The sequence below is a fragment of the Branchiostoma floridae genome, chromosome 2, assembly GCF_000003815.2.
Source record: "Branchiostoma floridae strain S238N-H82 chromosome 2, Bfl_VNyyK, whole genome shotgun sequence".
NCBI lineage: Eukaryota > Metazoa > Chordata > Leptocardii > Amphioxiformes > Branchiostomatidae > Branchiostoma > Branchiostoma floridae.
The window spans coordinates 4,679,292-4,705,239 of NC_049980.1; the positions used below are offsets into that span (position 1 = coordinate 4,679,292).

Here is a 25,948-nt window from a genome sequence, read left to right on the forward strand (position 1 = left end):
GGGCCCCAGAATTATTTTTTTGAAAGTCCGACTCAAAATGAACCTTGTGCCTGGCGGTGCTCAAGTATATCCAGGGAGCCGCAGAGTATCCAATATACGTATATGGGGTTAAACCAGAAAGTAAAGAAAGAGTTTGCTGTGTTGTGCTTACCTGATATAGAGACCAGGGATCCTAGGACACCGTCCAGAGTGTAGCGGATCTCTATCTTACCGTTCCTCATCAGCCAACTGAGCAGAAAAACAATACGCGCAACTGTCTACAGCTAGGTTCTTGTTTGTTCAGTAGAAAAATCAATTAGTCAATGCAAAACTGCACTAGCCAATCTTCCTGGAGTCCTCTTTAGCAATGGTATCAAATGTACAATACAAAATTACAACTCAGCAGGATAAAAACAAATCTGTTATTCGTATTCCACAAAATTACACAGTATACATTTAAATTAGTGATGTTTCCATGTACATATACAGTGGCTATAAAATAACACAGCGAGGAAGTACTGGGAAAAAAACATCAAAGAAAGTTTTAGCACTAGACGAAAACAAATCCAAGTATTGAGGTGGGGTGTTGTAACGTTATTTGAGTGTAGGCAACTGAGTTAATAGAGTTGACAACGCATATGACAAACGCAAGTTCCGCTAAATTACTTTAGAAAGCCAGTAAGACCTTTGTCTTAGAGACCCCTACCCACCTACCAAATACCATCAGGATCCATTCAAGACTTGTCGAGTTACACACACATGCACTTACGCACACACGCACTTACACACAGACACACACACGCACTTACACACACACACATACACACACACACACACTTACACACACACACACACACACACACACACACACAAACACACACTCACACACACGCACTTACACACACACACACGCGCGCACTTACACACACACACACACACACGCACTTACACACACACACACACAAACACACACACACACAAACACACACACACACACACACATACACACACACACACAAACACACACATCGGCAACATGGGCCATGGCCATACTGTACCTGTAGACAATACCGACCGTTCCACCTCCCATGGATGCCAACAGCGTTGCAGCAGCAGCCCTGGAGCGACATGGGGAATATTCGGTCAATCACACAGCGCTCTACAAAGGTAAGTAACGTCATTTGAAATTTTGTCAACATATTTGGATGTGGACAGGGCCCCGTTTCTAAACCCCTTGGGCCACAGACATCATTGCAGGGGGCTAGCCCACTGGTAATTACGAAGCTGGAATTTTGTATCGTGATGTCTATCTCTACAATCAGTCATATGTTATACAAGGCACTGGTACTACTAGTATTACTGCACAGGACAATGTCATCAAAGTGTCCTAACCAAAAGTTCAATATTGCGTCCTTTGTACATGCATTAAGAGGCCAGTGATATATAGTACTATGTCGGCTTCATGGACTATCATCTCGATCAAACCAATGCCGCTCTAGTTTCCTCTCTTGTATAGGCAGCCTTTTTAGCTCGAAATCCTTAGAAAACTTACCTAGAGGAGAGTTTCCATTTCCCTCCAGTTATTCCGTATGTACTGCCACAGTTAAATCCCAGCCAACCCCACCTGTAAGGAATACAAAAAGAATGGGTAATTCAGTTTTTTTTCAAGTGGCAAACTCATTGGAGCAATAGACCGATTACATAGCACAAAACCTCTGTAAAAGCGTAGAAATACGAAGCAGGAATGCAGCAATGTAACTACTCTCTCCGTCTCTCTCTCTCTCGCTCTCTGTCTTCTTGTTTGTACATGTCTGTCTATTTCTCTCTGTGTGTCCATGGGCCAATTTTTCCCTTTCTAACAGCAAAGTTCGAAGACTCGATAGGATTGAGTATCATAATTGTTTTTCCTGGTCGTCTCAACGTTTTTTAAAAGAAATCATCATAATTGAATGGGGTAGGGAATTTCCCGACCAGCGTCGTAACCCCTGCTTCACCTATTGTATTGGGTCAGTTAGTCAAGCTTTCAGAAGCTCGATGTTTCTGACTTAGGGGGAAGAGATGCTGCCACAGCGAGCGTAGTTCAGGCTAGAAGTGGTCGATGGCCTTGCAGTGAGCAAACTCGTTAAAACAAAATTATCATTCTCTCAAGACACTAAATGGAACCATACTCCCCATAGCATGAACATGCCCAGTAGCGCGTTGGTCGGGTAGCCCATCTTCGGTTCCTTGGTACCTGGTTTGAAGACACCGATTCGAGGCCCCATGAGTAAAGTAGCCACCAGTCCGTTCGTACCACCCAGGATGTGGACCACAGCCGACCCCGCGATGTCCAGAGCACCCATCTGGATACAGAAATTACAACTATATACAGTGAAACCTGCCTATATTGCGGTCACTCAAGGGACTAGAGAAATGCGTACATTATCGACAGGTGGTGAGAAAATGTTGATCAACTGACCACGAGCAATAGTTACACATAATTTTCAACACCCACCAATCTTTCTCACCAAGTAATATTGTCTCGATCGTCTCAATCGTCTCAAAATCCAACTGACCCTGCCAAAGTCAAATCTACCGAAAATGATTGATTGATATTGCCAGGTAAATTCGCCTGGTACCTGGCAAAATGACCCTGTCGTGAACTCCAAATCCTCGCAAACTACGATTTACAACCGGGCGTCGTATGGTCGTAATAGGCAGTGTTTCTGTACCTACGGGACCGGAAATCATATGGCCGTGGCCGCATTGGACAGGTGGCCGCTATAGACTATTTCTTAATGCTTATGTCAATGGGAAAAATGCAAGGGACCGACAAAAAGTGACCGCAATGGCCAGGTGGTCGCTATGCAACGGTGGTCGCTAATACAGACATATATTCTATATAACAACGTTAACGTAAAGATGGAAGGCTTTCAGTGGCCTTCCGCCATCTTGAATCTGGGGGCCAGATGCCCTTGATGATAGCATAGCTTAACTTACCCTACCAGGACTGCTGTTATAGTTAGAGTAGAGGTATGTACAAAGAATATAGACAAATATGTTTTGTATTATAGGTTTGTAAACATTTCAATTGATGTACCCCCAAGGGCAAAAAAATGGCATAGTTTAGTAGTCACTCAGAACGCTTACTTGTAGCTAGTGTACCATAGGAATTGGAAATAAACAGAGTGATCTTTATTCCTACATAATATATATCTTATCTACATAATTCTATTTAGTACTGGACAAGGTCATCTGCTGGGAAAAGGCGTCCAGGAATATGTTAGGATTCGGAATAAGAGTTTTTCCTGGCTAATAACATATCGAGGAGACATTTCGTCCCGAGTACGGCAAAAGCACATTAGAGTTGTTGGGCTTGTCCTTTGTGCTGAATCGCCGTCAAACTCTACTGGACCTAGTGGTGCGTACCAAAACTCAATTTCAAGTTCAGGTCTGGATTCAGGTCCAGCAGTTCAGGTTCAGGTCAGGTTTAAGTCCGGACCTGAACCCATCATTGCATATTATGTGCAAATTTTAGGGGGAGGGGGGATGGTGCATATAAAACTGCATGTTAGCATGAATTGAAATGCAATGTGAAAAATACATGAAAATGATACACAGCCAGTGTAAACACGAGCTGTTTTTTTGTTGTTGTCTTTTTCCAGTGCAAATTTCATTGTCTATGGAAGGTTTTAGATGGTTTAGGAACAAAAAAAAGGGAATATAAGTGACAGATAGCTTTTTGCAAGTCCGGACTTGGCTCCGGACATTTGGGATTTTTTTTCGACTTGGACCTAAAAAAATTTAGGTCCAATTCCAAGTCCGGGCTTTAGGTACGCACCACTTAGTCTGGACCCAAACTGTTAGCCGAGATATTTCTATTACTACGTTAAGATGTCTCTCGTCCATGAATACTAAAATGCCGCCGGTAAGATGTCTACGGTAATACAGCCAACGAATAGGACTGGCTCTGTACAACGTTACAGTATGTAACGCTTGTTCACCTTTAACCGTGGGGTAACCTTTATCAGTTATATTCAAAATAGCATTTAGTGATGTCAAGTCAATAGACTAATTTCAATCTGCAATGTTTTCAAAACATTACAGTTTAAAACCACTGTTCGGCCACCTTCTATCCCTACATATATCCGTTACATCCTGTTTTTCAACGAATATAGGTTATCCCCCATTCAGACCGGCATTCGAACCAGCAACCGTCCAAAAGCAGGCTCCTGGCGTCAGCCATTGACTCACTCAAGTCAATTTCTCATTTATATGCCCACGAAAAATGCAGCCCAAACAACATAAGGCCACAATAAGTAAATTTTAGATATGACATCAGCGCGCTCATCAATTTTCGCTTGATTTCAGAAAAAAATTCCTTTTCGGGGATGGTCAGATAAACCAAAATAGGCAAACATATTGTGTTGTAGCCTAATAATCATACTTGTATAAGTGACACTAGGGAGGAAGTCATGACTATAGCTGCAGAAGTGAAACTTGTTGGATAGTTGTAAAAGTGTCACCAATATGGAAGCCATAAATGTAGTTGCCAACTTAGTAAGTGAATTACCTGTCGACCACTAGTACCACTTTTACTACACTAGTTCACTTCTTTAATACAGGATTGAATGCCTTGTTAATTGTGATGCCACGTTTCGTCACTCTGGACAAATCTTGTAACGACGTTTATGGTGTCTATTTTGAAAATTTAGCCATTTTTTTTTTTTACCCATCTTTTTTTTCTCGCCATCTCATTACTTTTTCACTATGCATACGATGTCATCCATAAAATTTACATGCTGTGGCCTAATAGACAAATATTCACCTGTTTTAGCCAGCCACCTTTGTACCACAGCCATCTAGACGGCAGTGCGTAGATGAGGGAGCTCACCAAAGAGAACACCACATACGCTTCCAACGTGGCTCTCTCCGCCATGGCGCCGCTCACGATCGTCGCAGACGTCGTCGCAAACGCCAGCTGAAAGAAGAAGCTAGAGAAGAGGAACCCCATGTCTTTCTCCGAGGCGTCCAAGAAGTAGTAGCCCACGCCGACGACGGAGTTTGAGCCGGGCTCGCTACCGAACCCCATGCCGTACCCGACCAGCCAGTACGTTAGCCCTCCGAAGAGGACATCAACGGCATTCTTGAATATGATGTTGACCTCGTTCTTGATGGACACCTGGCAAGATTGTAGACGCAACAACACACCATGAAAACCAAAATCGACCCTGACCTTCGTCTTCCCATTAACTACTCCCATACCAAATATCATTGCAATCCGTCCGGAGGTTCTACATCTTCAGTTATGCTACAACAAATATCCGGAAACACAAACACAGTGACTGTGAGGCAGACAGGCAGAAAGAAGGACAAAGAGACACACAGACACACCAAAAGCAGTACCTCCATTTTTTCATGAATGCACAATCTCAGAAAGCCCAGTTTGTACAGTTAAGGTTACAGTTTTTGTTGTACTTTCCATCTATTAAAAGGAAACCCCTTTCTGTAGAGTAAAAATTAAGACAGACCTCATGATAGATATACATGGTGTAACTGTAACAAGTCGTTTGCTACCAAACAACTTGTAACCACGACATGTCTGTAATGACAAACTGTGGATTATAGAAGCAGGACATAGATGTGAATATGCAGATACAGATATAGATATAGAATCGCAATATATAATGTACATTGCATGCACCGACAGATGCAAGTAGGGATTCACGTCAGATACGGATACACTCTCGGGTACAGAATTACAGGTCTAGATACAGTGTACATGCATAGGTACAAAGATATACTGGTATATATGGGTATACTGATACAGATCGATATACTGATACAGGGACATACAGTATACAGATATATGCATAAAGATAGAGATACAGGAATGGTGAAGATACAGGTACAGAATACAGAAACATTGAATCGATAAAAACACCTGTCCAGATTCCAGTAGACTGAAGCCTGACTGCATGGTGAAGATAAAAATGGCGCTGGTCAGGATCCAAGTGGCGTCATCGCTGTCGATTTGCACGAAACCGCTGCTCGTTTCCACCCCTTGCGGAACGGACGTCCCCACCAGAGGCGACGTCGACTTGCTGGCGTTGGATAAAGACGTATAGTTGGCAGACATTGTCTTTGTGTCTGCTTGCCTTCTCTCTTTTAGTGTCCGCTATATGACCTGTCGAGGCGAAGCCACTTTTATGTCATATTCTATGTAACAACAGCGAATCTAATGGAATACGTAGAAGATCACGACGTTACATAGAAACTCTAACAACATAGGCCCCGCCCTCTGCACTCGCCACGCACTGTTCACGTGATGTTCACGTGCACAAACGCTATCCAAGATGGCGATTATCCGTGTCATGGCGTGAGATTAAATCATACGTGGTCTTACTCAACATTGGGAGGGGCTGGCTTAAGTCGTAATCTTTTATTCACACTCGTTCCATTAGGCAAATCTTGTCACGAAAAAATTGATTTTTAATACTTGAGGTATATATGCGTATGAAATAACATTACAGGAAGAAAAAGTGTAATAACAAGTGTAACATGTACAATTTATGGCAACTTGTACATGCGTGGTGGGCAGTTAAACTATTCCTAATATCTAAAGAACGAACATAATAATATTATTTATGACTATCACTAAAGAAAATCTAGCTAATATGCATGGCATTGCATGCTAATACTCTAAAATAGTATGCTGTATGTGCTTTAGTAACATATAAGTAAGTAACACTGTCTTGTTTTTCATAGAGCTGTATGTAAGTCGGCCAACATAGATATAAGAACAGGGCATGATTATGGGTATTCAAGCCAGTTCAGTTAAAATTTATTTTCAAATCAGCATTTCAGACATACTCATGTTTGCATTTAAAATGAAAGTTTACACATCTGTACATAATCCTGTTCATAAGAAAATAACATCCCGACCTGCATTGAAATTTGAACATCATTTACGAAACAAAACAGCTCAATCACATAGTGTAGGTCGCTCAACATGATCTAGCCTGTACTGGTATCTTTTAGCTATGTCATTGGAGGACTTTCGTACTCGACATCGTGACAGTTGTAAGCTGGACAGAGATGTCTTGAGATTTATGGATAAAGCACCTAACTAATGCGGATTAAACTACCCTAATCACACAAATCTATCATAATCCTTACCTTACAGGGATTTGAAAACTCACGAAAAAATCCTTTTTTTACACGTGTAATTACATGCATTGGACTGTTCCAATTTATGGACAGTACTCACTTTCATGCACCGGTCGCTTTGCTACATCATTAGTTCGCTATGTGATTTCGCTATATAGTAGAAAACTTCATTATGTATGTCGTTTGGCTACATGGCAAACCTTCTTTTGCTATATTTGGTTGTTATTTCACTGGGTAACATAGGTGATTGTAGGAAAGGGATTTCTGGAACTATTAGACTCTTTAGGGAAGTAATATCTTAATGTAGCGAAACGACTTCTACCATGTAGCGAAACGACTTATTCCATGTAACGAAATGACTTTTCATGTACTGTATTGTAGTGAACTGACAATGTGCAAAGCTAACTGTACCCATACATATCAGTGAGTCTTATTTTACCAATGATTTGTATCTAATACTCCTGTTGTAAAAAGATCTCCCCTCTTCTGAAGTAAGGGTGGTACAGCCCAAATAGATCCATTTGCAAAACAACAATACTGAATTTTTGGTCGGATTTCCGGTGCTAATGGCACATTCTAATCGATACAGATTGGGGATGATACTTCTAGTAATTAACAGATAAGGGATTATAATCAACGCGATGTTGAATAATAGGGAGGGTTTAGACTATCATTTTTGAGAATTACATGACACAGATGCACGTCAACGCAATAAGTTTTCATAAGATTACTGTGCCTTTCGGAGAACTTTTGAAACATTTCAAAGGCAACATCTATTCTTCATTCGAAATGTTGAATGATACTCAGCAAGTGTTTTCTTAAATTTGTACACATTTTCTTGTTCATTCGTTCCAGATAGGGATGTTCCTGTGGCCCAACTGGTAGAAAAACTCATGAAACTCCTGGTGCCAATTAGTTGATAACTAGTAGATACTGGTTTAAGTCCCGTTGTCAGGATATATATCTGGATTGGGGCTACAACGGTCCCTTTCGGTAGGGGTACAACATTAATATTGGGCCTCCTGTTTTTGAAGAGATGTGCCCTTAGCTTTACAATACATAACAAAATGCCGACCCGCCGTATTTGCAAATACGTGGGCAATGTTTTGGGATTTGTAGGTGGTAAGTACCGCCTCCGTATACGAACTCGTAGGGAATACAACGGGTTTTGGAGCACGTAGACTCGCCGTTGACCATAATAAACGTGCAGGCAAAACTTTGTGTGTCATTGGGCTGCGGAATTCACCCCCCGTACGTGCCAGTACGGGTGACGTGGCTGTCCTGTACAGCCTGAACGTTTTCAGAAATACGTGGCGGACGTGGCCTCCAAAAAAACGTACGGTCAAATTGCACATACGTTGGGCTGTGCCCCTAGCTATATATATACTAGTTATAATCAAATTTTTAATACATGGCTATGACTTGATGTTCAATGTGCTTGTAGTAATGCTTATCGTAAATTTCGAAGAAGCGGAGTCTCATTGTAATATGTTGTATCCATATTAGAGTTCAAAAAAGTGTCACCTCTTTATATTTGTTGGGCTACTCTATCGCAAGGCTAAAATCTAGAGCTCATTTGGCTGGCTGCAGTTCTTTTTATCTGGAAGAATTTGGGCTACAGGAACAGAGAAACGCCCGACTTTCAATAGCTTCCATGTGATGGTTTTAAAACATGACCAGATGTGTCATGCTTCTTTTGACCCTGGAACTGGTACAAGGATCAACTTAATGATTGCCAAGAAAGTGTCCCCACATAAACTAGTCAAGAATCGCTTTCCCAGCTGTAGGAATGTTTCAACTTAAGATGTTAACATAAAATGTTCCAGATATTCCAAGATTTGAGAGCAGCTTAGCAGACTGAAGAATTCAGGCTGTTTTCAACCACCGTCGAGGAAGCTACAAGCCCCAGTTTGATATTTCTTGAGATCATAAAGTACAATGGCGAGTCAAGCTGCAGTAATTGTTGCTACACTTTCTGCACTGTTTTTGTTCTCTGCCTGCCTTGCGGTAGACTCAGGGGGTGAGGAAGGGTCATGTCCGAAGCAGATGGAAAACAGTAACGTCAACAACATCACGGTGGTGGCTCCGCCCGGACCAAGGGGTGACACGGGACCACCGGGACCGAGGGGCGTCCGCGGGGAGAAGGGAGAGACGGGCCGTCCCGGGAAGCTCGGCCCACACGGCATGGAGGGCCAGAAGGGAGAGAAAGGAGCTCTGGGACAGAAAGGCAGCCAGGGGGCGGAAGGATTGGGCGGAGGAGCTGTGTATATCCGGTGGGGACGGACATTTTGCGATGAGGGTACGGGTACGGTAACGGTGTACTCCGGGCTCGCCGGCGGGGCGCACTACAACAACAAGGGAGGAGGAAGCAACTACCAGTGCCTCCCTGCAGATCCGGAGTGGGGCCAGTACGAAGATGGGGTTCAGGGATCGAAGTCCCATATGTACGGTGCAGAGTACGAAATCAGCACAAACGTACCGTACGACAAGGCTACACTCCACAACCGTGACGTGCCATGCGCGGTTTGCTACAGTCTCTCCCGCCGCGCGCAGCTGATGATTCCCGCCCGTAAGACCTGCCCGGAAGGCTGGACGCGGGAGTACGGAGGCTACCTGATGGCGGCGTACTACAACCACCCCGGCCGTACGGAGTTTGTGTGCATGGACGGGGAGCCCGAGGTCCGGCCAGGCGGAGAGGGGAGCGACAACGGTGCCTTATTCTACCTCACAGAGGCCCGCTGCGGCTCGCTGCCGTGCCCACCGTACGTGGATGGGAGGGAGCTGGCATGTGTCGTGTGCACGAAATAGACTCACGAAATAGAATGTCCACAGTCACGTGACACTGACGTAATGTAGCATCCGCCATGTTGTGGCGGGAAAGACACGAGCGAAGTCATGATGTGATGCTCCAAGGCAAGATGACAGCTTTTTGTCTCTTACCAATGTCTATATATCATTATACATTGATAAAGACTGATTTTCATCTTAGATTTGTCCCATTCAACAGCATAATTGTACGTATATTACGTTAGTGCAAGCCCAAATATGAAAAAGGAAGGTCATGTCTTACCCTACACCATAAAGCTTTTTGGAGAGTAATCCACAAAAGTCCACAGCAAACAGGCTATTTACAGGTGATAACTGTAGATTGGTCTTCTTCATGCGTCCTAGTATGTCAATATTATGTACTATTAGATATCTTTAAGTTCAATAATGTGACAAGTAACGACGGCTTATTCTATGACAACAAAAGACTAGGACTATTCAGAGATGAAAACTGAAAGGGTAAAAGCAATATAAAAAACATTAAGAGGGTGAATATCTTGTTGGTGAAATAAACAGATGGAATCTAAGCCTTCTGTGTGTATTTTTATTGTGTTATCTACACTGGTTTGTGCACTGCCCGGGAGTTTTGGCTATCGCTTTCTGGCTTCTATATATATATTCCTGGACTGTGTCCAAATATCAAGTGTGAACGCTGATTGAGGTACACCATTCGTGTCCCGAACGAGGGTTGTTTTAGTATAGTAACGCCACAACAAGTAAACTTTATGGATTGTATCCTATGCATGATGAAAAAAAAGAAGAAAAAAAACAAGATGCCGTAAAAAAACTTTTTAAAAAAGATTTTTTTTTTAAAATAGGCAACATAGACTTCGTAACAAGACTTGAAGTGACAACGCGTGGCATCGCAATTAACAAGGCATTCATTCCTGTATCAAAGAATTGAACTAGTGTAGTAAAAGTGATACTAGTGTGGTACGCGGGTATCACTTGCCAAGTTAGCAACTACATTCATGGCTTCCATATCGGTGGCACTTTTACAACTATCCAACAAGTTTCACTTCTGCAACAATAGTCATGGCTATCTCAGTAGTGTAACTTTTAAAACTATGATTAGTAGGCTACAACACAACATGTTTACCTATTCTGGTCTATTTGACCATCCCCGAAGAGGAACAATTTTTTTTTCTGAATTCAGGCGAAAATGATGTGATGCAAAGCGGGGTCTCACCATATATTTACTGGAGAGTTCTAGGCGCAGTTCTCCCTCCTCCACTACATTAAACTAAGCCTTAGCTCAAGAGAGCTACGAATGTATTTATTACCTGGAAGGCTGATTCATTGGTTTGAATCACACTTTTTAGGAAGGGGTCGCGTTCCAGTCTTTTCGGAGAGGGTGTCATTTGTAGTAAAACTCTTACACTCCTATGAATACACCTGAGGTCAATAAGGCTTACAGACCACAATTTGGTCATTCTTCTGGCATTTGGAAGTTACATAAATATGGACATCGTTGAATATAAATTATGCAAATTAGGATCCCAAAAATACACACACACACACACGCACACACACACACACACACACACACACGAATACCCCGTAACTTGTAGGCAACACAATTAAAATACACACGAAATACTTAGGTTCCATCTGTTTATTTCACCTATTCACCCTCTTAATGATATCTATATTTCCCTTTATACCCTTCCAGTTTCCATCTCTAAATAGTACTAGTCTTTTGTTATAATACAATAAGCAGCACGTTGAGATGCTCGCCACGTTTTTTTTATACGTCGATGAAGATTAAACATATTGGTAATAAGATAAGCCAAAAAGGAGTTACTCAAGCAACTGGATATGATTTTGGGAACGGTCAAGCGTTTCAACTACCATCCGCTAGTTTTCGTCAGTGACACTGATATCTATAAGGTGCTGAAACAGGTTGCTTGGCTTAGGCTTAGGTCACAATTCCAAACCGGGGCCCGGCTGGGATGTTTTAAGAAACGAAAATTATATTTTATACATAGAAATATACACATATTATGCCCAGGAATCTTATTTTTACATTTTGTGTATTTTGATGTCTTTTATATCATTCTTTTCGCTCCAGAAAGCTGCCCGGCCGGGCCCCTATTTGTAAATGTGACTCAAGCCTTAATGATATTTATATACTAGAAGTAGACACATTATAAGGACCTATTTTAGGTAGACTGCGATAGCTTGTTTTCTGTGGAATAAAACTTAACTCACTCAACAGATCCATGATATAAGGTAAGACACGACTGTCCCATTTCCTATTTGCGCTTGCATGTACAAATATGTTGATGGAGTGAACAAGTCTAAGATGAAAACAGGTCACTCGGAACTTGCAGGTAATTATGGTAATTAAGGTGATGATTATCAAAGTATAGTGATTTCTAGACAAAGAGAGACAAAAAAGTTGTCATCTTGCCTTTGAGTGTTACTTCACATCATGAATTCGCTCGTGTCTTTCACCCACCAACATGGCGGATGCCACATTACGTCACTGTCACATGACTGTGGACAGTCTATTTTGTACAGACGACACATGTCAGCTCCCTCCCATCCACGTACGGCAGACACGGTAGCGAGCCGCAGCGGGCCTCCACGGGGTAGAAAAGTGCACCGTTGTAGTTCGCTTCCCCGCCTGGCAACACCTCGGGCTCCCCGTCCATGCACACGAACTCCGTACGGCCATCTTGGTCGTAACGTTCTGCCATCAGGTAGCCTCCGTACTCCCGCATCCAGCCTTCCGGGCAGGTCTTACGGGCGGGGATCATCAGCTGCGCGTGGCGGGAAAGACTGTAGCAAACCGCGCAGGGCACGTCATGGTCGTGAAAGGTAGCCTTGTCGTACGGTACGTTTGTGTCGAGTTGGTACTCCGCGCCGTACATAAAGGACTTCCACCCTTGAGTCCCATCTTCGTATCGGCCCCACTCCGGGTCTGTAGGAAGGCACTGAAAGTTGCTTCCTCCTCCCTTGTTGTTGTAGAATGCTCCGCCGGCTATCCCAGAGTACACTTTCACAGTACCCGTACTCTCATCGCACGATGTCCGTCCCCACCGGATATACACAGCTCCTCCACACAATCCTTCCGCGTCTAGACTGCCTTTCGGTCCCGGAGCTCCTTTCCCACCCTTCTGGCCCTCCATGCCGTGTGGTCCGAGCTTCCCGGGACGGCCCGTCTCTCCCTTCTCCCCGCGAACGCCCCTCGGTCCCGGCGGTCCCGTGTCCCCCCTCGGTCCGGGCGGAGCCACCACCGTGATGTTGTTAACGTTGCTATTTTCCATCTGCTTGAGACATGACCCCTCCTTACCCTCTGAGTCTTCCGCAAGGCAAACCGAGAACAAAAACAGTGCAGAAAGTACAAAAAGGACAACCGTAGCTTGGCCACCCATCCTGCTCTAAAGTCTCTATAACAGAGTGGCTTCCAGCTACCCTTATTGCAGCGGAGAATAATCTGGATTCTTTAGCCTGCTGAACTGCCTTTTTAAGAGTCTAAAAAATCTTACAATTCCCAAAATAGCTCTCGTTAAGATTACACCATATGTCTTAAGTGTTTCATGTTTACCCTAGAACTTGCATGCACAGTGAAATTAATGATATAAGCTAGCATTCAGTTATCTGACTAAAAGCACTTGCTTTATACAAGCTACGCGTCCCTTCTATCCTACCTAAATATTTACTTTACTGATGAGTTGTCAGAATACATTTGATACGGCACTAGAAACTACAGACGGTCTTTTTTTTATTGCAATATTAATAGCTAGAACAGTAGGGATAAGGGTGCAAAGAAGTGGCTATTAGGGTGGCCTGTCAGCTGTGGAAAATGAAAGTGCAGGCAAAATGTAATGCTATACCAGGTCATGCCTAGCCTGGGTACCATCCGGAAAGTAGTTCGCTCCGGCGTTCATTACATAAGCCAATATCTCAATCCAATTACTCATAAAAGGGCTTGAAGTGTAAGCAATATTGAAAACGCAATGAAAAGCACACACAGAAGTGTAGACTCTATACATATGTTAATTGAATGTTCCAACACAATTATATTTAACTTTTGATAAACATGACTTTCTGGTGTCATTTGTGTTTGCTTACATCCATGGATGGCCGCCATTTTGGTAGAGTGAATACAAGTAGATAGCCATGGAGAACGCTCGGACAAGATTGTAATTAAGACAGTTATTATTGTGTTGATTTAGAATACAAAGAAGTAAATCATCACAATTCTGACGCTGAGGAAAATTATCTGTTATGGATATTAACCATACATCATAAATGCAGGAGTGTCTTTCACCATAAAATATGGCGGATGCTACATTACGTCAGTGTCACGTGACTGTGGACAGACTATTTTGTGCACACGACACATGTCAGCTCTCTCCCTTCCACGTACGGCGGACACGGCAGCGAGCCGCAGCGGGCCTCCACGGGGTAGAACAGCGCACCGTTGTCGTTCCCCTCCCCGCCTGGCCGGACCTCGGGCTCCCCGTCCATACACACGAACTCCGTACGGCTGGAGTGGACGTAGTAATCAGCCATCAGGTAGCCGCCGTACTCCCGCGTCCAGCCTTCCGGACAGGTCTTACGGGCGGGAATCATCAGCTGCGCGCGGCGGGAGATACTGCAGCAAACCGCGCACGGCACGTCACGGTCGTGAAGGGTAGCCTTGTCGTACGGTACGTTTGTGTTGAGTTGGTACTCCGCGCCGTACATATAGGACTTCCACCCTTGAGTCCCATCTTCGAATCGGCCCCACTCTGGATCTGTAGGGAGGCACTGATAGTTGCTTCCCCCTCCCTTGTTGCTGTAGAGTGCTCCGCCGGCAAGCCCAGAGTACACCGTTACCGTTCCCGTACCCTCATCGCACGATGTCCTCCCCCACCGGACATACACAGCTCCTCCGCCCAATCCTTCCGCGCCTTGGTTGCCTTTCTGTCCCAGGGCTCCTCTCTCACCCTTCTGGCCCTCCATGCCGTGTGGTCCGAGCTTCCCGGGACGGCCGGTCTCTCCCTTTTCTCCGCGAACGCCCCTCGGTCCCGGCGGTCCCGTTTCTCCCCTCGGTCCGAGCGGAGCCACCACCGTGATGTTGTTGACGTTGCTGTTTTCCATCTGCTTCAGACATGACCCTTCCTCACTCTCCGAGTCTGCCGCAAGGCATGCAGAGAACAGAAATAGAGCAAAAAGAGCAATGAAGACAACCCTAGCTTGACCACCCATCCTGCTCTAATGTGGATAAAAGAATGGTTTCCAGCTAACTTTGTTGTGATGGAGAATAATCAGTGTTTTCTTAAGCCTGCTAAAGTGCCCTTTTAAGAGTCTTAAAAAGTCTCAAAATTCCCAATATAGCCCACATTAAGATTACACAATATCACTTAAGTGTTACATGTTTACCCTAGAACTTGCCTGTCCAGCGAAATTAATGACTAGCATTCAGTTATCTGGCTAAATGCACCTGCTTTATACCAGCTACGCGTCCCTCCCATCCTATCTGAATATTTACTTTTTTGTTGAGTTGTCAGAAGACATTTGGTATGGCACTATAATTGACAGATGGACTTTTTTATTACAGTATCGATAGCTAGAACAGTAGAGATAAGGGTACAAAGAAGTGGCTATCAGGGTGGCCTGTCAGTTGTGGAAAAGGAAAGTGCAGGCAAAATGTAGTGCTATACCAAGTTATGCCGATATACCGATCCAATTACTCATAAAAGGGCTTGAAGTGCAAGCAATATTGAAAAAACAAAACAATGAAAAATAAACTGACTAATGGTACCTCGTTTACACCAGCTAGATACCACTCGTAATGCTTCGTGTTGTATTTTTAATTTACTGTTGAGTTTTCAGGACAAAGAAGGATGTTAACAGGAAACGATAGGCGGATTTTTCTATTGGGATATGGACAGCTGGAAAAGTCCAGGTATATGTAGAAGCACAGTGGAAAAAGATGAAGAACGACTGAATGCAGCTATAGAACTTTCCAAAGACTATAGATGCAGAACGCAGTGGATGATGATGGAGATGATTACAGCTGTAAAAGCGGAGATATATAAGGGTACAAGTGTGTGACTACATGTATTAGAAGAAGCTATTGGTATACTTGGATCTCATTCAGTTGGCGATGGAGAGGGTACTTGCAAGAGCAGGGAAACGGTGACATGTTTGGGTTGATACAAATTTTTCACGTCACAGGATCATATTGAAAATGGATGGTGAGGGGAGTAGCAATTCCACTATACAAGTCGGTGCTTAAAAATGAGATCATAATGACATAATTTCCAAGCCATCACCAGGTCTATAGGGCTCTTGAAATTTCCCTAAGTGCAACCTTTCAGGAGAATGTGCCTTTTTTTACAACACCCTCTCTGGACGACAAGAACGAACCGTACCCCTTCTGTAAACGTGCAAATCAAAGAAGTGGCAATCTAGTTAACGTTATATGATTAGAACCAGAGGTACGGCATACTCCCTCACAAGCAAACTTACTAACCCACACGCCCCGCCCGAAAATTGACAGCCCTTCCAGTATTTTTGCTGTGACCTCATAACCCTGTCGTTTATCACTGAGATTCATGTGTGGGGATGCTGGCGACCACTCCAATAGATCATTACACGGAAACAACCCTATCTACTTCAATCAGCATTCACACTCTTGGTATTTGGACGCAGACCAGGTATATATAGGAGCCCGGAAAGCGATAGGCAAAACTCCTGACCAGTGTACAAACCAATATAGATAACACCATAAAAATACACACGGAAGGTTTAGATTCCATCAGTTTATTTCACTAACGGGATATTCACCCTCTTAATTTTATTTATATTTTCTATTTACTAGAAGAACAGACACATTAAGAAGACCGATTTACAGTAGACTGCGATAGCTTGTTTGCTGTTAAATAAAACTTAACTTGCCAAATAGCTTCATAACATGACTGTCCCTTCTCATATTTGCGCTTGCATGTACAACTTGAGTTCCACGAACACATACCTTTGCCAAATAAACCAGGTTTGTTATGTAACATGATGTCTGTAGACATAAATGTGTTACTCAATACATTTCATTTCATATGCCTGGAGTTGGCTTATAAAATTTCGTAATTAATCATGCAAATTAGATCCCAATTTACATAATTAATATCAAATTGTATCAAGCATTACTTAAGCTATCAGCATACCAAAAACCATGATGATCCTTTCATCCTTTCTTTACTTATTCTCTTTCAAAGTCTGAAACTAAACCGGCTCCTGCAGTTACCAAAAAAGACCCTAGGGGACCCAAACATACACCTCTTACTCTCTGCCCTCTTTCTCAGTTACATACGTTACAACTTTGAAAGTCTTATCACGGAATGCAGTGGATTTATGAACTTTTCTCATTAATTACGCAAATTAGCTGTTAATTTATATAATTAGTATCTCATTATGTAAGTCTTCACTTAGGATATCTACATACAAAAAATCATGATGATCTGTCAACACGTTCATATTTTCTCATTAATTATGCAAATGAGGTCGACATTTGTATAATTGATATCTATCGACATTTCTCTCCTTCCCAGCTACATATGTGACAAGTTTGAAAGTAATATCATAGAATACAGTGGATTCATAAACTTTCCTCATTAATTATGCAAAAAAGCTTTTGATTTGCATAATTAGTATCCCATTATGTTAGTCGTCACTTATTCTATCTACATACCAAAAATGATGATGATCTGTCAACACGTTGTCGAGCTACTCTCGTTCAAAGTTTGAAAGGAAACCGGCGCCTGCAGTTCCAAAAAAGCCGCCAGGGGGCCCAAACTCACAACACTTACTCTCTGCCCCAGGGGCTATCTACCACTCAAAAATCGTGACCACAGCATGTTCAGAACACGAGATATCAGAAATTAAGGTTCCGCTGCAGTACCTTAGCAAGCCGCTAGGGGGCCCATTATCGAACTTAACCTTCGTTTTCCCGACCCCTACCCTCATACCAAACATCATCAGGGTCCATCCAAGGCTTCTCGAGTTATGCTGTTAACACACAGACAGACAGACAGACAGACTCACACGCCTAAAACATAACCTTGCCATTCTGGCAAAGGTAAATATGTTGATGGAATGGACAAATCTAAGATAAAAATGATTTTGATAAGGCAATGATTATCAACGTATAGTGATTTCTATGGAGAGACAAAGGGTTTTTATCTTGCCTTGGAGTGTTACTTGCAACAAGGACGTTATATCCTTTGCATGACGAATTCGCTCGTACCTTTCACAAAGCAACATGGCGGCTGCTACATTACGTCACTGTCACGTGACTGAAAACATTCTATTTTGTGCACACGACGCATGTGACCTCCCTCCCTTCAACGTAGGGTGGGCACGGCAGTGACCAACAGCGGGCCTCCACGAGGTAGAACAGCGCGCCGTTGTCGTTCCCTTCTCCGCCTGACAAAATCTCGGGCTCCCCGTCCATACACACAAACTCCGTACGGCCGGCGTGGTCCCAGTGTTCAGCCATCAGGTAGCCACCGTACTCCCGCGTCCAGCCTTCTGGACAGGTCTTACGGGCGGGGATCATCAGCTGCGCGCGACGGGAAAGACTGTAGCAAGCTGCACAGGGCACGTCACGGTCTTGAAGAGCCCTGTCGTATACTGCGTTTGAGTAGATTTGGTACTCGGCAGCGTGCAAATATGCCCTCGCTGCCGAAACCTCATCGTCATACCAGCCCCACTCCGGGTCTGCAGGGAGGCACTGGTAGTTGCTTCCTCCTCCGTTGTGGTTGTACCACTCTCCGCCGGCGAGCCCAGAGTACACGGTCACCGTACCCGTACTCTCGTCACACGATTTCCTCCCCCACCGGATATACACAGCTCCTCCACCCAATCCTTTCGCGCCTTGGCTGCCTTTCTGTCCCGGAGCTCCTTCCCCACCCTTCTGGCCCTCCACGCCGTGTGGTCCGAGCTTCCCGGGACGGCCTGTCACTCCCTTCTCCCCGCGAACGCCCCTCGGTCCCTCCTGTCCTATGTCCCCTTTCGGTCCGTGCGGAGCCACCACCGTGATGTTGTTTTCCATCTGCTTGGGACATGACCCTTCCTCACCCTCCGATTCTACCGCAAGGCAGGCAGAGAACAGAAACAGTGCAGAAAGTACGAGAAGGACAACCGTAGCTTGACTGTCCATCCTGCTTTTAATGCCTAGAGATCGGCAAGCTGCTACTTCGACGGTAGGGCAGAATGGTTTGAAAGTAGTCTTCTTAACTCTTCTTATATAGACATGTCTAAATATAATTCACAGATAAAATATGACATTATATGCTGAAACTGCTACAATTTTACCCTAGAACTTCATTGTTAAGCCGGAAATGGTGGCGGTTCTCCTATGTTATCATCTTCAACATCTGCTTTTTTTACTTTTGAATCGGCAGTACACAGTGAAAAACGCCAAGCAAACGTTTGGGCTTTTCCTTATAATTTTGCAGTGCATTGTTTTTTTGCCATCGATGGATTTGTTATCTTTTTTTGCATGCATTTGGAATATTTTCCACCTAAATATGGCGTACGACAGCAAAACACACTGAATAGGGAACTAAATCTGCAGCATCAGCACGGAAAAGGGCAAGCTACACTATCCTGATTAAGCAATCAGCTCATGCAGGGAAGTTGAATTGGCAAAAAATTACCAACAGGACGTCGTCAACAAGAGGTAAGCTAATACTGGACAGTGATCTGCTATCTATTTTCAGTAGCATTTTTAAACCTCAAGAAAAATGTACGTACAAGAAATGAGATCGAGTGCTACAGTTAGTGTCACATCAGTAGATTGGCTCAGAGTCTACAAATGGGGACAAATTATGAGTGATGTCAAATTAAATCATATCTAATTATTCTTAGTTTGCTCTTCTTCCATTGCCCTACGTAGAATCCAGTTTCTGTCAAAGTTGATCGGATCATTTGAATCTCCACCGTCTCCAGTTCCGTTCGGCTGGTAGGGGCGGTCCGTTTTAACAGTCTTGAACAGGGAGCGCACGATTGCGAACACTCCACGTTTGCCACCCGCCACCGCCATGTCTTGGTCAGTCCCCTTCCCGTCATCCTCCACGTCCGCGACCGCCATGTTGTTTTCGGCCGCCATCTTGTTTTCGTGGTCGTCACAGATGGTGAGGTAACGCTGAATTTCTTCGTACGGGTCGTCGTTCTGGTCGATCTCGTGTTCGCATATGTCCGCTCCAAGTTCCTCCTCCTCTTCGGACATGCGCAGACCCATAGTCACGTCTATCAGCTACAGAATTATAATTAAAAGAACAAAATCTGATCACAAAATGCACTATAAAGAAAACAATGTGAAGGACAAAATAGTCTTTACAGATCATATTCCCTGAATTCAGGCCATGTCTACATGCGAGAGGGCAAAAAAGGCAGGTATAATAGTATGTCTACATCTTCAAAATAGAGATGTTGCACGTTGTAACAAGAATTTATGTGAAAGGGCATGATCACAACCAACAGGTCTTTTATTCCTATATTCAGGAAATTTAGAAAGTGTCACTATGCCCTGTTGGCCTTGCACTTTAACAATTACAATCAAGCCAGGCTACGTCTCTTAAGCTACTTCATTTTTACAACTAACAAACCACGTGTTAATGAAGGTTCAAACAAAACAACAATGTTATGGTTCATGACCCCACTTAGGTCGGTAATCTCTAGTAGACTACCACACGACGGTAAAAGGTTGTCTCGCAAGAATGTCAGTTCGCAACAAGGGACGTCGTTTCGCAACAAGGTACAAGTCGTTTCGCAACAAGTTACAAATCGTTTCGTAACATTAAATTTTGCACACGACATAAAATGTATTTCGGTGCCCCTTGTTAGATGTTTACATAGCTTAATCTTTATTTCTCTAATTAACAAGGCCTACCTTGAGTAAGACAAAGGAGACGCCGGCGCCCCAGAGGATGATGACGACCACCGCGATCAGTTGGACCCCCAGCAGGTAAGGTCCCCCTCCGTACAGAAGCCCTGGGGAGGGGGGCAAAATGTGACAGAATACATCAAACAATATAAATATAGACTGCAGCGTCACCTTTTCCTTGTCTTTATCGTATTGCAGTTGAAAAATTTGGTTATGTGGTACTTTGAAGATGGTTCGTGTAACGGAGAGGACAATAGATACACTCATCGCATGAAGGTGGCTGAATGGACAAAAGAAATTCAGTCATGAATCGGGATGAAGAGGGTATAGACTCCTTCACTTTGGAACCGCATTCTTCACAGCACAGTAGCGACACCTAGCTGCAGTTTGAAGTAGAACAGTTAGAATCGACCTGTATGACGAAAGTGACACTTAACAGTCACCGCACATTATCCTCTTGCAAAGCACTTAGATTATGTATAAAGAAAATTTGTTATCCATGGATTCTTTTAAATGATATCTTTTTTAGATCTTTAACCCTCAAACCATCGTATGGGGTCAAAACCGACCCCAGTCGTATATTAATATGTGCCATTATGACATTTCTGGTTGAAAACAAATTTCGAAACATTGCCGTCTTGGCATGCCGAGCCTTTTCAAAATTCTACTGTACTGATCTGCGGATCGTTCAACTTGAAAGGGGGTCAAAGTTGATCTCATAATTATGCTTACACTTTAACTCTTAGACGCACGTACCCTTTCTACCGAAGGAAAAGTTCTCCAGGCCGTCGTTTAGAGCGAAGAGTCCCACGGCCAGCATGCCCCATATGGCGGCGAACCCGTGCACTGGCACCGCTCCAACTGGGTCGTCTGAAAACACGCGTTATGAAAAACGGTCTCGTATATGCAGTATTAACCCAAAGGTTATGATTTGGTGCAGTGCAGTTTCTGTGTGTTTTGCCAGGGGGCGCTAAGGTTTCGCACAGGGTAAAGTCTGCCATCGATATCTGATCCATATCTCGCATTGTCGTACTAACGGATGCTTTGTCGGCACCACAAAACGTACAGTGGCGTACTGTTGACTACAAACTACAAACGTTAAATGTATTAACTAAAATTCTACTATAACTAAAATTCTACTATAACTATAGCATAAAAACTTGAATCTTAATATTAGGTGGATCAAACACTGTGTGCCTTTAAATTTTCTGATGCCAAAACAATCTCCAATGTTTAAGTATTAACTAAGCTATTCATTTTTTGGAATGCACGTATCATCGCAGACTCATTTCAGAACCTCCGATGTATCTTAGTGGTCTTGGTACTAATTATAGCCTAGTACGACGGAAATAATGAATGAAAAATACAGATTAATCTTTGAAGATCCTGATAGTAAGATTGAAATATCCTGGAATACATTCTCCTACGCAGTGACATCCAACGGCGCCAGCAAACCGCTTCTTGTCTGCACTCTGCTATCTCAACCGTCACCATCAGTTCCTGTGGGCGTCACCAAAACCAGCTGTCAGCCAATTAGAGAATAGGCCTTTCAGTTTTCAAAAGTGATCTCGCATATATAAGGGTAAGATCATTAATATTTATAAGCAGGGTGGCCAGGAACTGGTGGTGACAGTTGAGCTAGCGGAGTACAGACAAGAGGCAGTGTGCTGGCGCCGTTGGATGTCTCTGCGTAGGAGAATTTGCCTGGAATAGTTTATACCAAGAGTTGGAGTCCACGCACGTACCTATCTTCAGGTAGTTCAGTAAAGGGACGCCGAGATCAGCGCACAGTCCTCCGAAAGACCCGATCACCAGACCTCCGAACGGACTAGCTATCGCACAGATCGCTGGGTAATAGAAGACAAATTTAAAAAAAAGGAATAAATAAAAACGCCTGAATGTAAGTTCATCTGTGACGGTAGTCATGAAACATTATGTTACAATTTTTAAACTCTCTGTCCGTACACAAAAATAACGCGCTTACCAACAAGCTCACGATCAGTGAAAGAGGCCATCTACATCAGAGCCCACCAACCTTCCCTCAACCAAGACGGGGGCCCATACCGACTGTCAAGCACCTTTGACCTTTTGCTGACGTCACACTTCCGTTCCAGTATGTCATGTGTGACATAGGCTCTGGGTCATTTCAACTTGATAAGGATCAGAGGACTGATTGAAAGCTTGTTGGTAAGCGCTTTATTTTTGTGTACAGACATATAGTTTGAAAACTATAGAAAAATGCTAATTATAACACTTTACATCCAACACTTTAATTAACATTATAGTGACTTACCCCTCTAAATTCTCGGACGAACTACGTCGACCTTATTCACAGAATGAATGACCCTTCTATCTGCAGAAGTGACGCCAGGAACACACCACGTTTACTATGTATCCCACCTACATATTAAAATGAACTATATATCATGCTATGAGGCTGAAGTGCCCTGATTGGCCTCCTTTATACATCTTACAAAGTAGTCATCTTGATCCTGAAGAAGGCGATGTGGTCGTTGAAAATTTTATCCGTTTGTACTTTTGTGTTGAAAGAAAAGTTTAGCATTTTGATACGATTACTACCAACACAAATGAGCTTCCAAGCCCAAAGATGGGGCCTAACTTACCGGTGACAGACACCAGGCCACCTAGGATGCCGTTGACGATGTCGCCGACGTTGAACTGTCCTTTTTTGGTAGCGTAACTTGGAACACAACACGTAAAAGTATACCAATTCATTCATTAATTTGCTAGCCTGGATGCCAAACTGTTTTCAAGGATTACACAGACCAGCTCCTTGGCTCCATGACCTTGAGGAAACTTGCACCACAGGCTCTTGAGTTAGATCCTGAGCTACTACAACTAACTGTGGTGCCATGCCACTTGTGATGTGAGTAGTCATCAATCACAGCTTCTTCTGCAGTTTGAGAGAATTTCCGAAGGTATCTGACACAGGGAGCCTGTGGTAAAATTTTATCGGGGCATGATGGCACTGGAGACGAGAAGCTGACCTGCGTAGGCCCTGCAAACAGTCTTGCTTCTAGGCTATTTGGTGTTGTCGACATTGAAACAAAGCAGTTATAAGTGGATACCAAGGGTAGTGAGATAGTATGTATATGGTTTAAAATACACATCATGTCGATACACATTGTTAAAAAAAACACACGATTTGATCATTAAATAGTGGTTTTCTAATTAGGCCACTCAACATGGCGTTACGGAATGAGTTAACTTTATCTGTAGGAAATACATGAATTCTTGTAGGAGTTGAAGAGTTTTGTTACTAGAAATGACGGTAGAAAATCTTCAAAGGTTAGGAAGTATGTTTCTTTCTAGGTCATCACTGAAGACCAGCATCATTCTACTTTTGATTGAGAGTAAGTTACCTGTAGACAACACCTACAATTCCTCCTCCCAAGGAACCCAACATGGTAGACACGGCAGACCTGAAAACAGAACAAGTTACAAATTTTTAAGTTAAAGTACACAAAAGTAAACCAGATGAATGGTGTTCTAAACGTTGTCTACTTTTTTTCTTATAACGTCCCTTTACGTTACAAAGCAGAAACGAAATAAGAAATAAGCTCAGTTGTAGGTTTGCAACAAGTGACGGGGGCCGATACAGACTTCCAACCACCTTTGACCTGGTCCTCACGTCACTTCCGGAAAGTGACGTGTGTTGAGCATCCGGATACTTAAGCATTATGAAGAATAACAAAAACAGACAAACAAACAAACAAGCAAACAAGACCGGAGGACTAGGTAAAAACTTGGTGAGTCACAATTTTTATTTTGCAGTTGTCAAGTTATGCCGGACTTCCCTTCATAACATTAACTGTCATATCAAATTTGCAACTTTTTTCGAGTTTTGAACTCTCACCTTGCGGCTAGTTGCCATTTCCCTCCTTGGATACCGTAGGTACTTCCGCAGTTAAATCCAAGCCAACCCCACCTAGACAGAAAAAAATATAATTCAACACTGGTTATGCATTTTGTAAAGTAAAAAAAAATCTGTGTAAATTGCAATGTATGTCGTAATATATGTATATCAGCCAAGCCGAAAAAAATATGTCTTAACAGATCTCCGTCCCAGAATACTTGTATATTCACTATATTTTAGATACCAGGGCCTGGTACCATTCAACTTTTCACAGCTGAAATACAATATTATAAGAGGATTTCGGCTGAAATTTGACATTCCAAACCTACATGTATATATCAAGTTTAATCTATGTTCTACTCAAGAAGGTTTGTCTTTAGGCTTAATCTTTATTTGAAGTATGCGTTAACCAATTCTGAATGTTTTTGATGTGCGCGAGGCTAGTATAGGTACTTTACCGTATAATGTGAAGTAGCATGCGTGGTTAACTTCCTAAATTTGGTCATATCTATCGGAAAATAATACTCTTTTGTGGAGTTTAGGACTCCTTTTTAGGGCCTTCACACTGAAACCGAATTAGCAGGAATCAAGTAGAACCAGTCGGAATGAAGTATTTGTAAAATTCGTGCCACATTCCTAGTGTATTTTTCTGGAAATTCTCACTGCATCCCAGATATTCTTTTGGCCACATTCTGGTAGGATTCAAAATGGAGATAAGAAAGTTTCGAATAGTGTTGGAATGCCGTAGAACGCGGTCATAACGCCGTTAGAATAGTTAAAATACACTTCGAAGCCACTTTGAATGCCGTTCGATATTTCTCCACTGCAAATGCACCTCGAAAGTTTTTAGCGTGTCAGAAACTTTCGGGCCAGCCAAAAGAACGGTCACAAATATCCTGAATGCGGTGAGATTTTCTAGAATACACTACGAATTCCCAGGAATAGAAAAGAACTTTTATTCTGACGGCATTCCGGCTCATTCTTGCTCTCGCGTGAAGGGGGCTTTAAGAACGTGGGCAGCACTCTCCCTACCACAGCATGAACGTCCCGAGCAGCACGTTCGTCGGTGAGGACATCTCGGGCGAGCCTTTCTCGTCATCGAAGCGCCCAATCCGCGGCTTCAGCAGGAGAGTGGCCACCAGCCCGCAGGACGCCCCGCACAGGTGCACGGCCCCCGTCCCCGCAACGTCTATCACTCCCATCTGGGGACGGGCAGGGTAAACTATGATTTATTG

General features: G+C 43.3%; 5 protein-coding genes across 5 annotated transcripts in view; 1 reads left to right on the forward strand and 4 right to left on the reverse strand.

Annotated features, from left to right (window-relative positions):
• LOC118410661 (putative ammonium transporter 3) overlaps positions 1–5,655 on the reverse strand; it is a 7,615-nt gene extending 1,960 nt beyond the window's left edge. Inside the window, exons 1-5 of the mRNA XM_035812463.1 lie at positions 4,787–5,655; positions 2,143–2,321; positions 1,532–1,603; positions 1,038–1,097; positions 152–228 (exon numbers count right to left, since the gene is read on the reverse strand). Coding sequence (XP_035668356.1) covers positions 152–228; positions 1,038–1,097; positions 1,532–1,603; positions 2,143–2,321; positions 4,787–5,233 — 835 coding nt within the window. The 5' untranslated portion in view covers positions 5,234–5,655. The remainder of the gene's footprint in view (positions 1–151; positions 229–1,037; positions 1,098–1,531; positions 1,604–2,142; positions 2,322–4,786) is intronic.
• A 3,411-nt stretch (positions 5,656–9,066) lies between these two features.
• On the forward strand, positions 9,067–9,936 carry LOC118410664 (short-chain collagen C4-like). The gene has a single exon (XM_035812466.1). The coding sequence runs from the start codon at positions 9,067–9,069 to the stop codon at positions 9,934–9,936; it is 870 nt and encodes a 289-aa protein (XP_035668359.1).
• Positions 9,937–11,851: 1,915 nt separating this feature from the next.
• Positions 11,852–14,053, reverse strand: LOC118410667 (short-chain collagen C4-like). The gene is made up of 2 exons (XM_035812470.1): positions 14,035–14,053; positions 11,852–13,261 (listed from the first exon to the last, which is right to left on the reverse strand). Exons 1-2 carry the CDS (start codon positions 14,051–14,053, stop codon positions 12,465–12,467), a joined length of 816 nt encoding a protein of 271 aa, XP_035668363.1. The 3' UTR covers positions 11,852–12,464.
• Positions 14,054–14,281: 228 nt separating this feature from the next.
• LOC118410067 (short-chain collagen C4-like) lies at positions 14,282–15,203 on the reverse strand. Its single transcript, XM_035811547.1, has one exon. The coding sequence runs from the start codon at positions 15,154–15,156 to the stop codon at positions 14,287–14,289; it is 870 nt and encodes a 289-aa protein (XP_035667440.1). The 5' UTR covers positions 15,157–15,203; the 3' UTR covers positions 14,282–14,286.
• A 3,050-nt stretch (positions 15,204–18,253) lies between these two features.
• LOC118410669 (ammonium transporter 1 member 2-like) overlaps positions 18,254–25,948 on the reverse strand; it is a 10,588-nt gene continuing 2,893 nt past the window's right edge. The window contains exons 4-12 of the mRNA XM_035812473.1: positions 25,746–25,915; positions 24,714–24,785; positions 24,220–24,279; positions 23,461–23,537; positions 22,582–22,683; positions 21,593–21,706; positions 20,843–20,943; positions 19,843–20,206; positions 18,254–19,035 (exon numbers count right to left, since the gene is read on the reverse strand). Coding sequence (XP_035668366.1) covers positions 18,254–19,035; positions 19,843–20,206; positions 20,843–20,943; positions 21,593–21,706; positions 22,582–22,683; positions 23,461–23,537; positions 24,220–24,279; positions 24,714–24,785; positions 25,746–25,915 — 1,842 coding nt within the window. The remainder of the gene's footprint in view (positions 19,036–19,842; positions 20,207–20,842; positions 20,944–21,592; positions 21,707–22,581; positions 22,684–23,460; positions 23,538–24,219; positions 24,280–24,713; positions 24,786–25,745; positions 25,916–25,948) is intronic.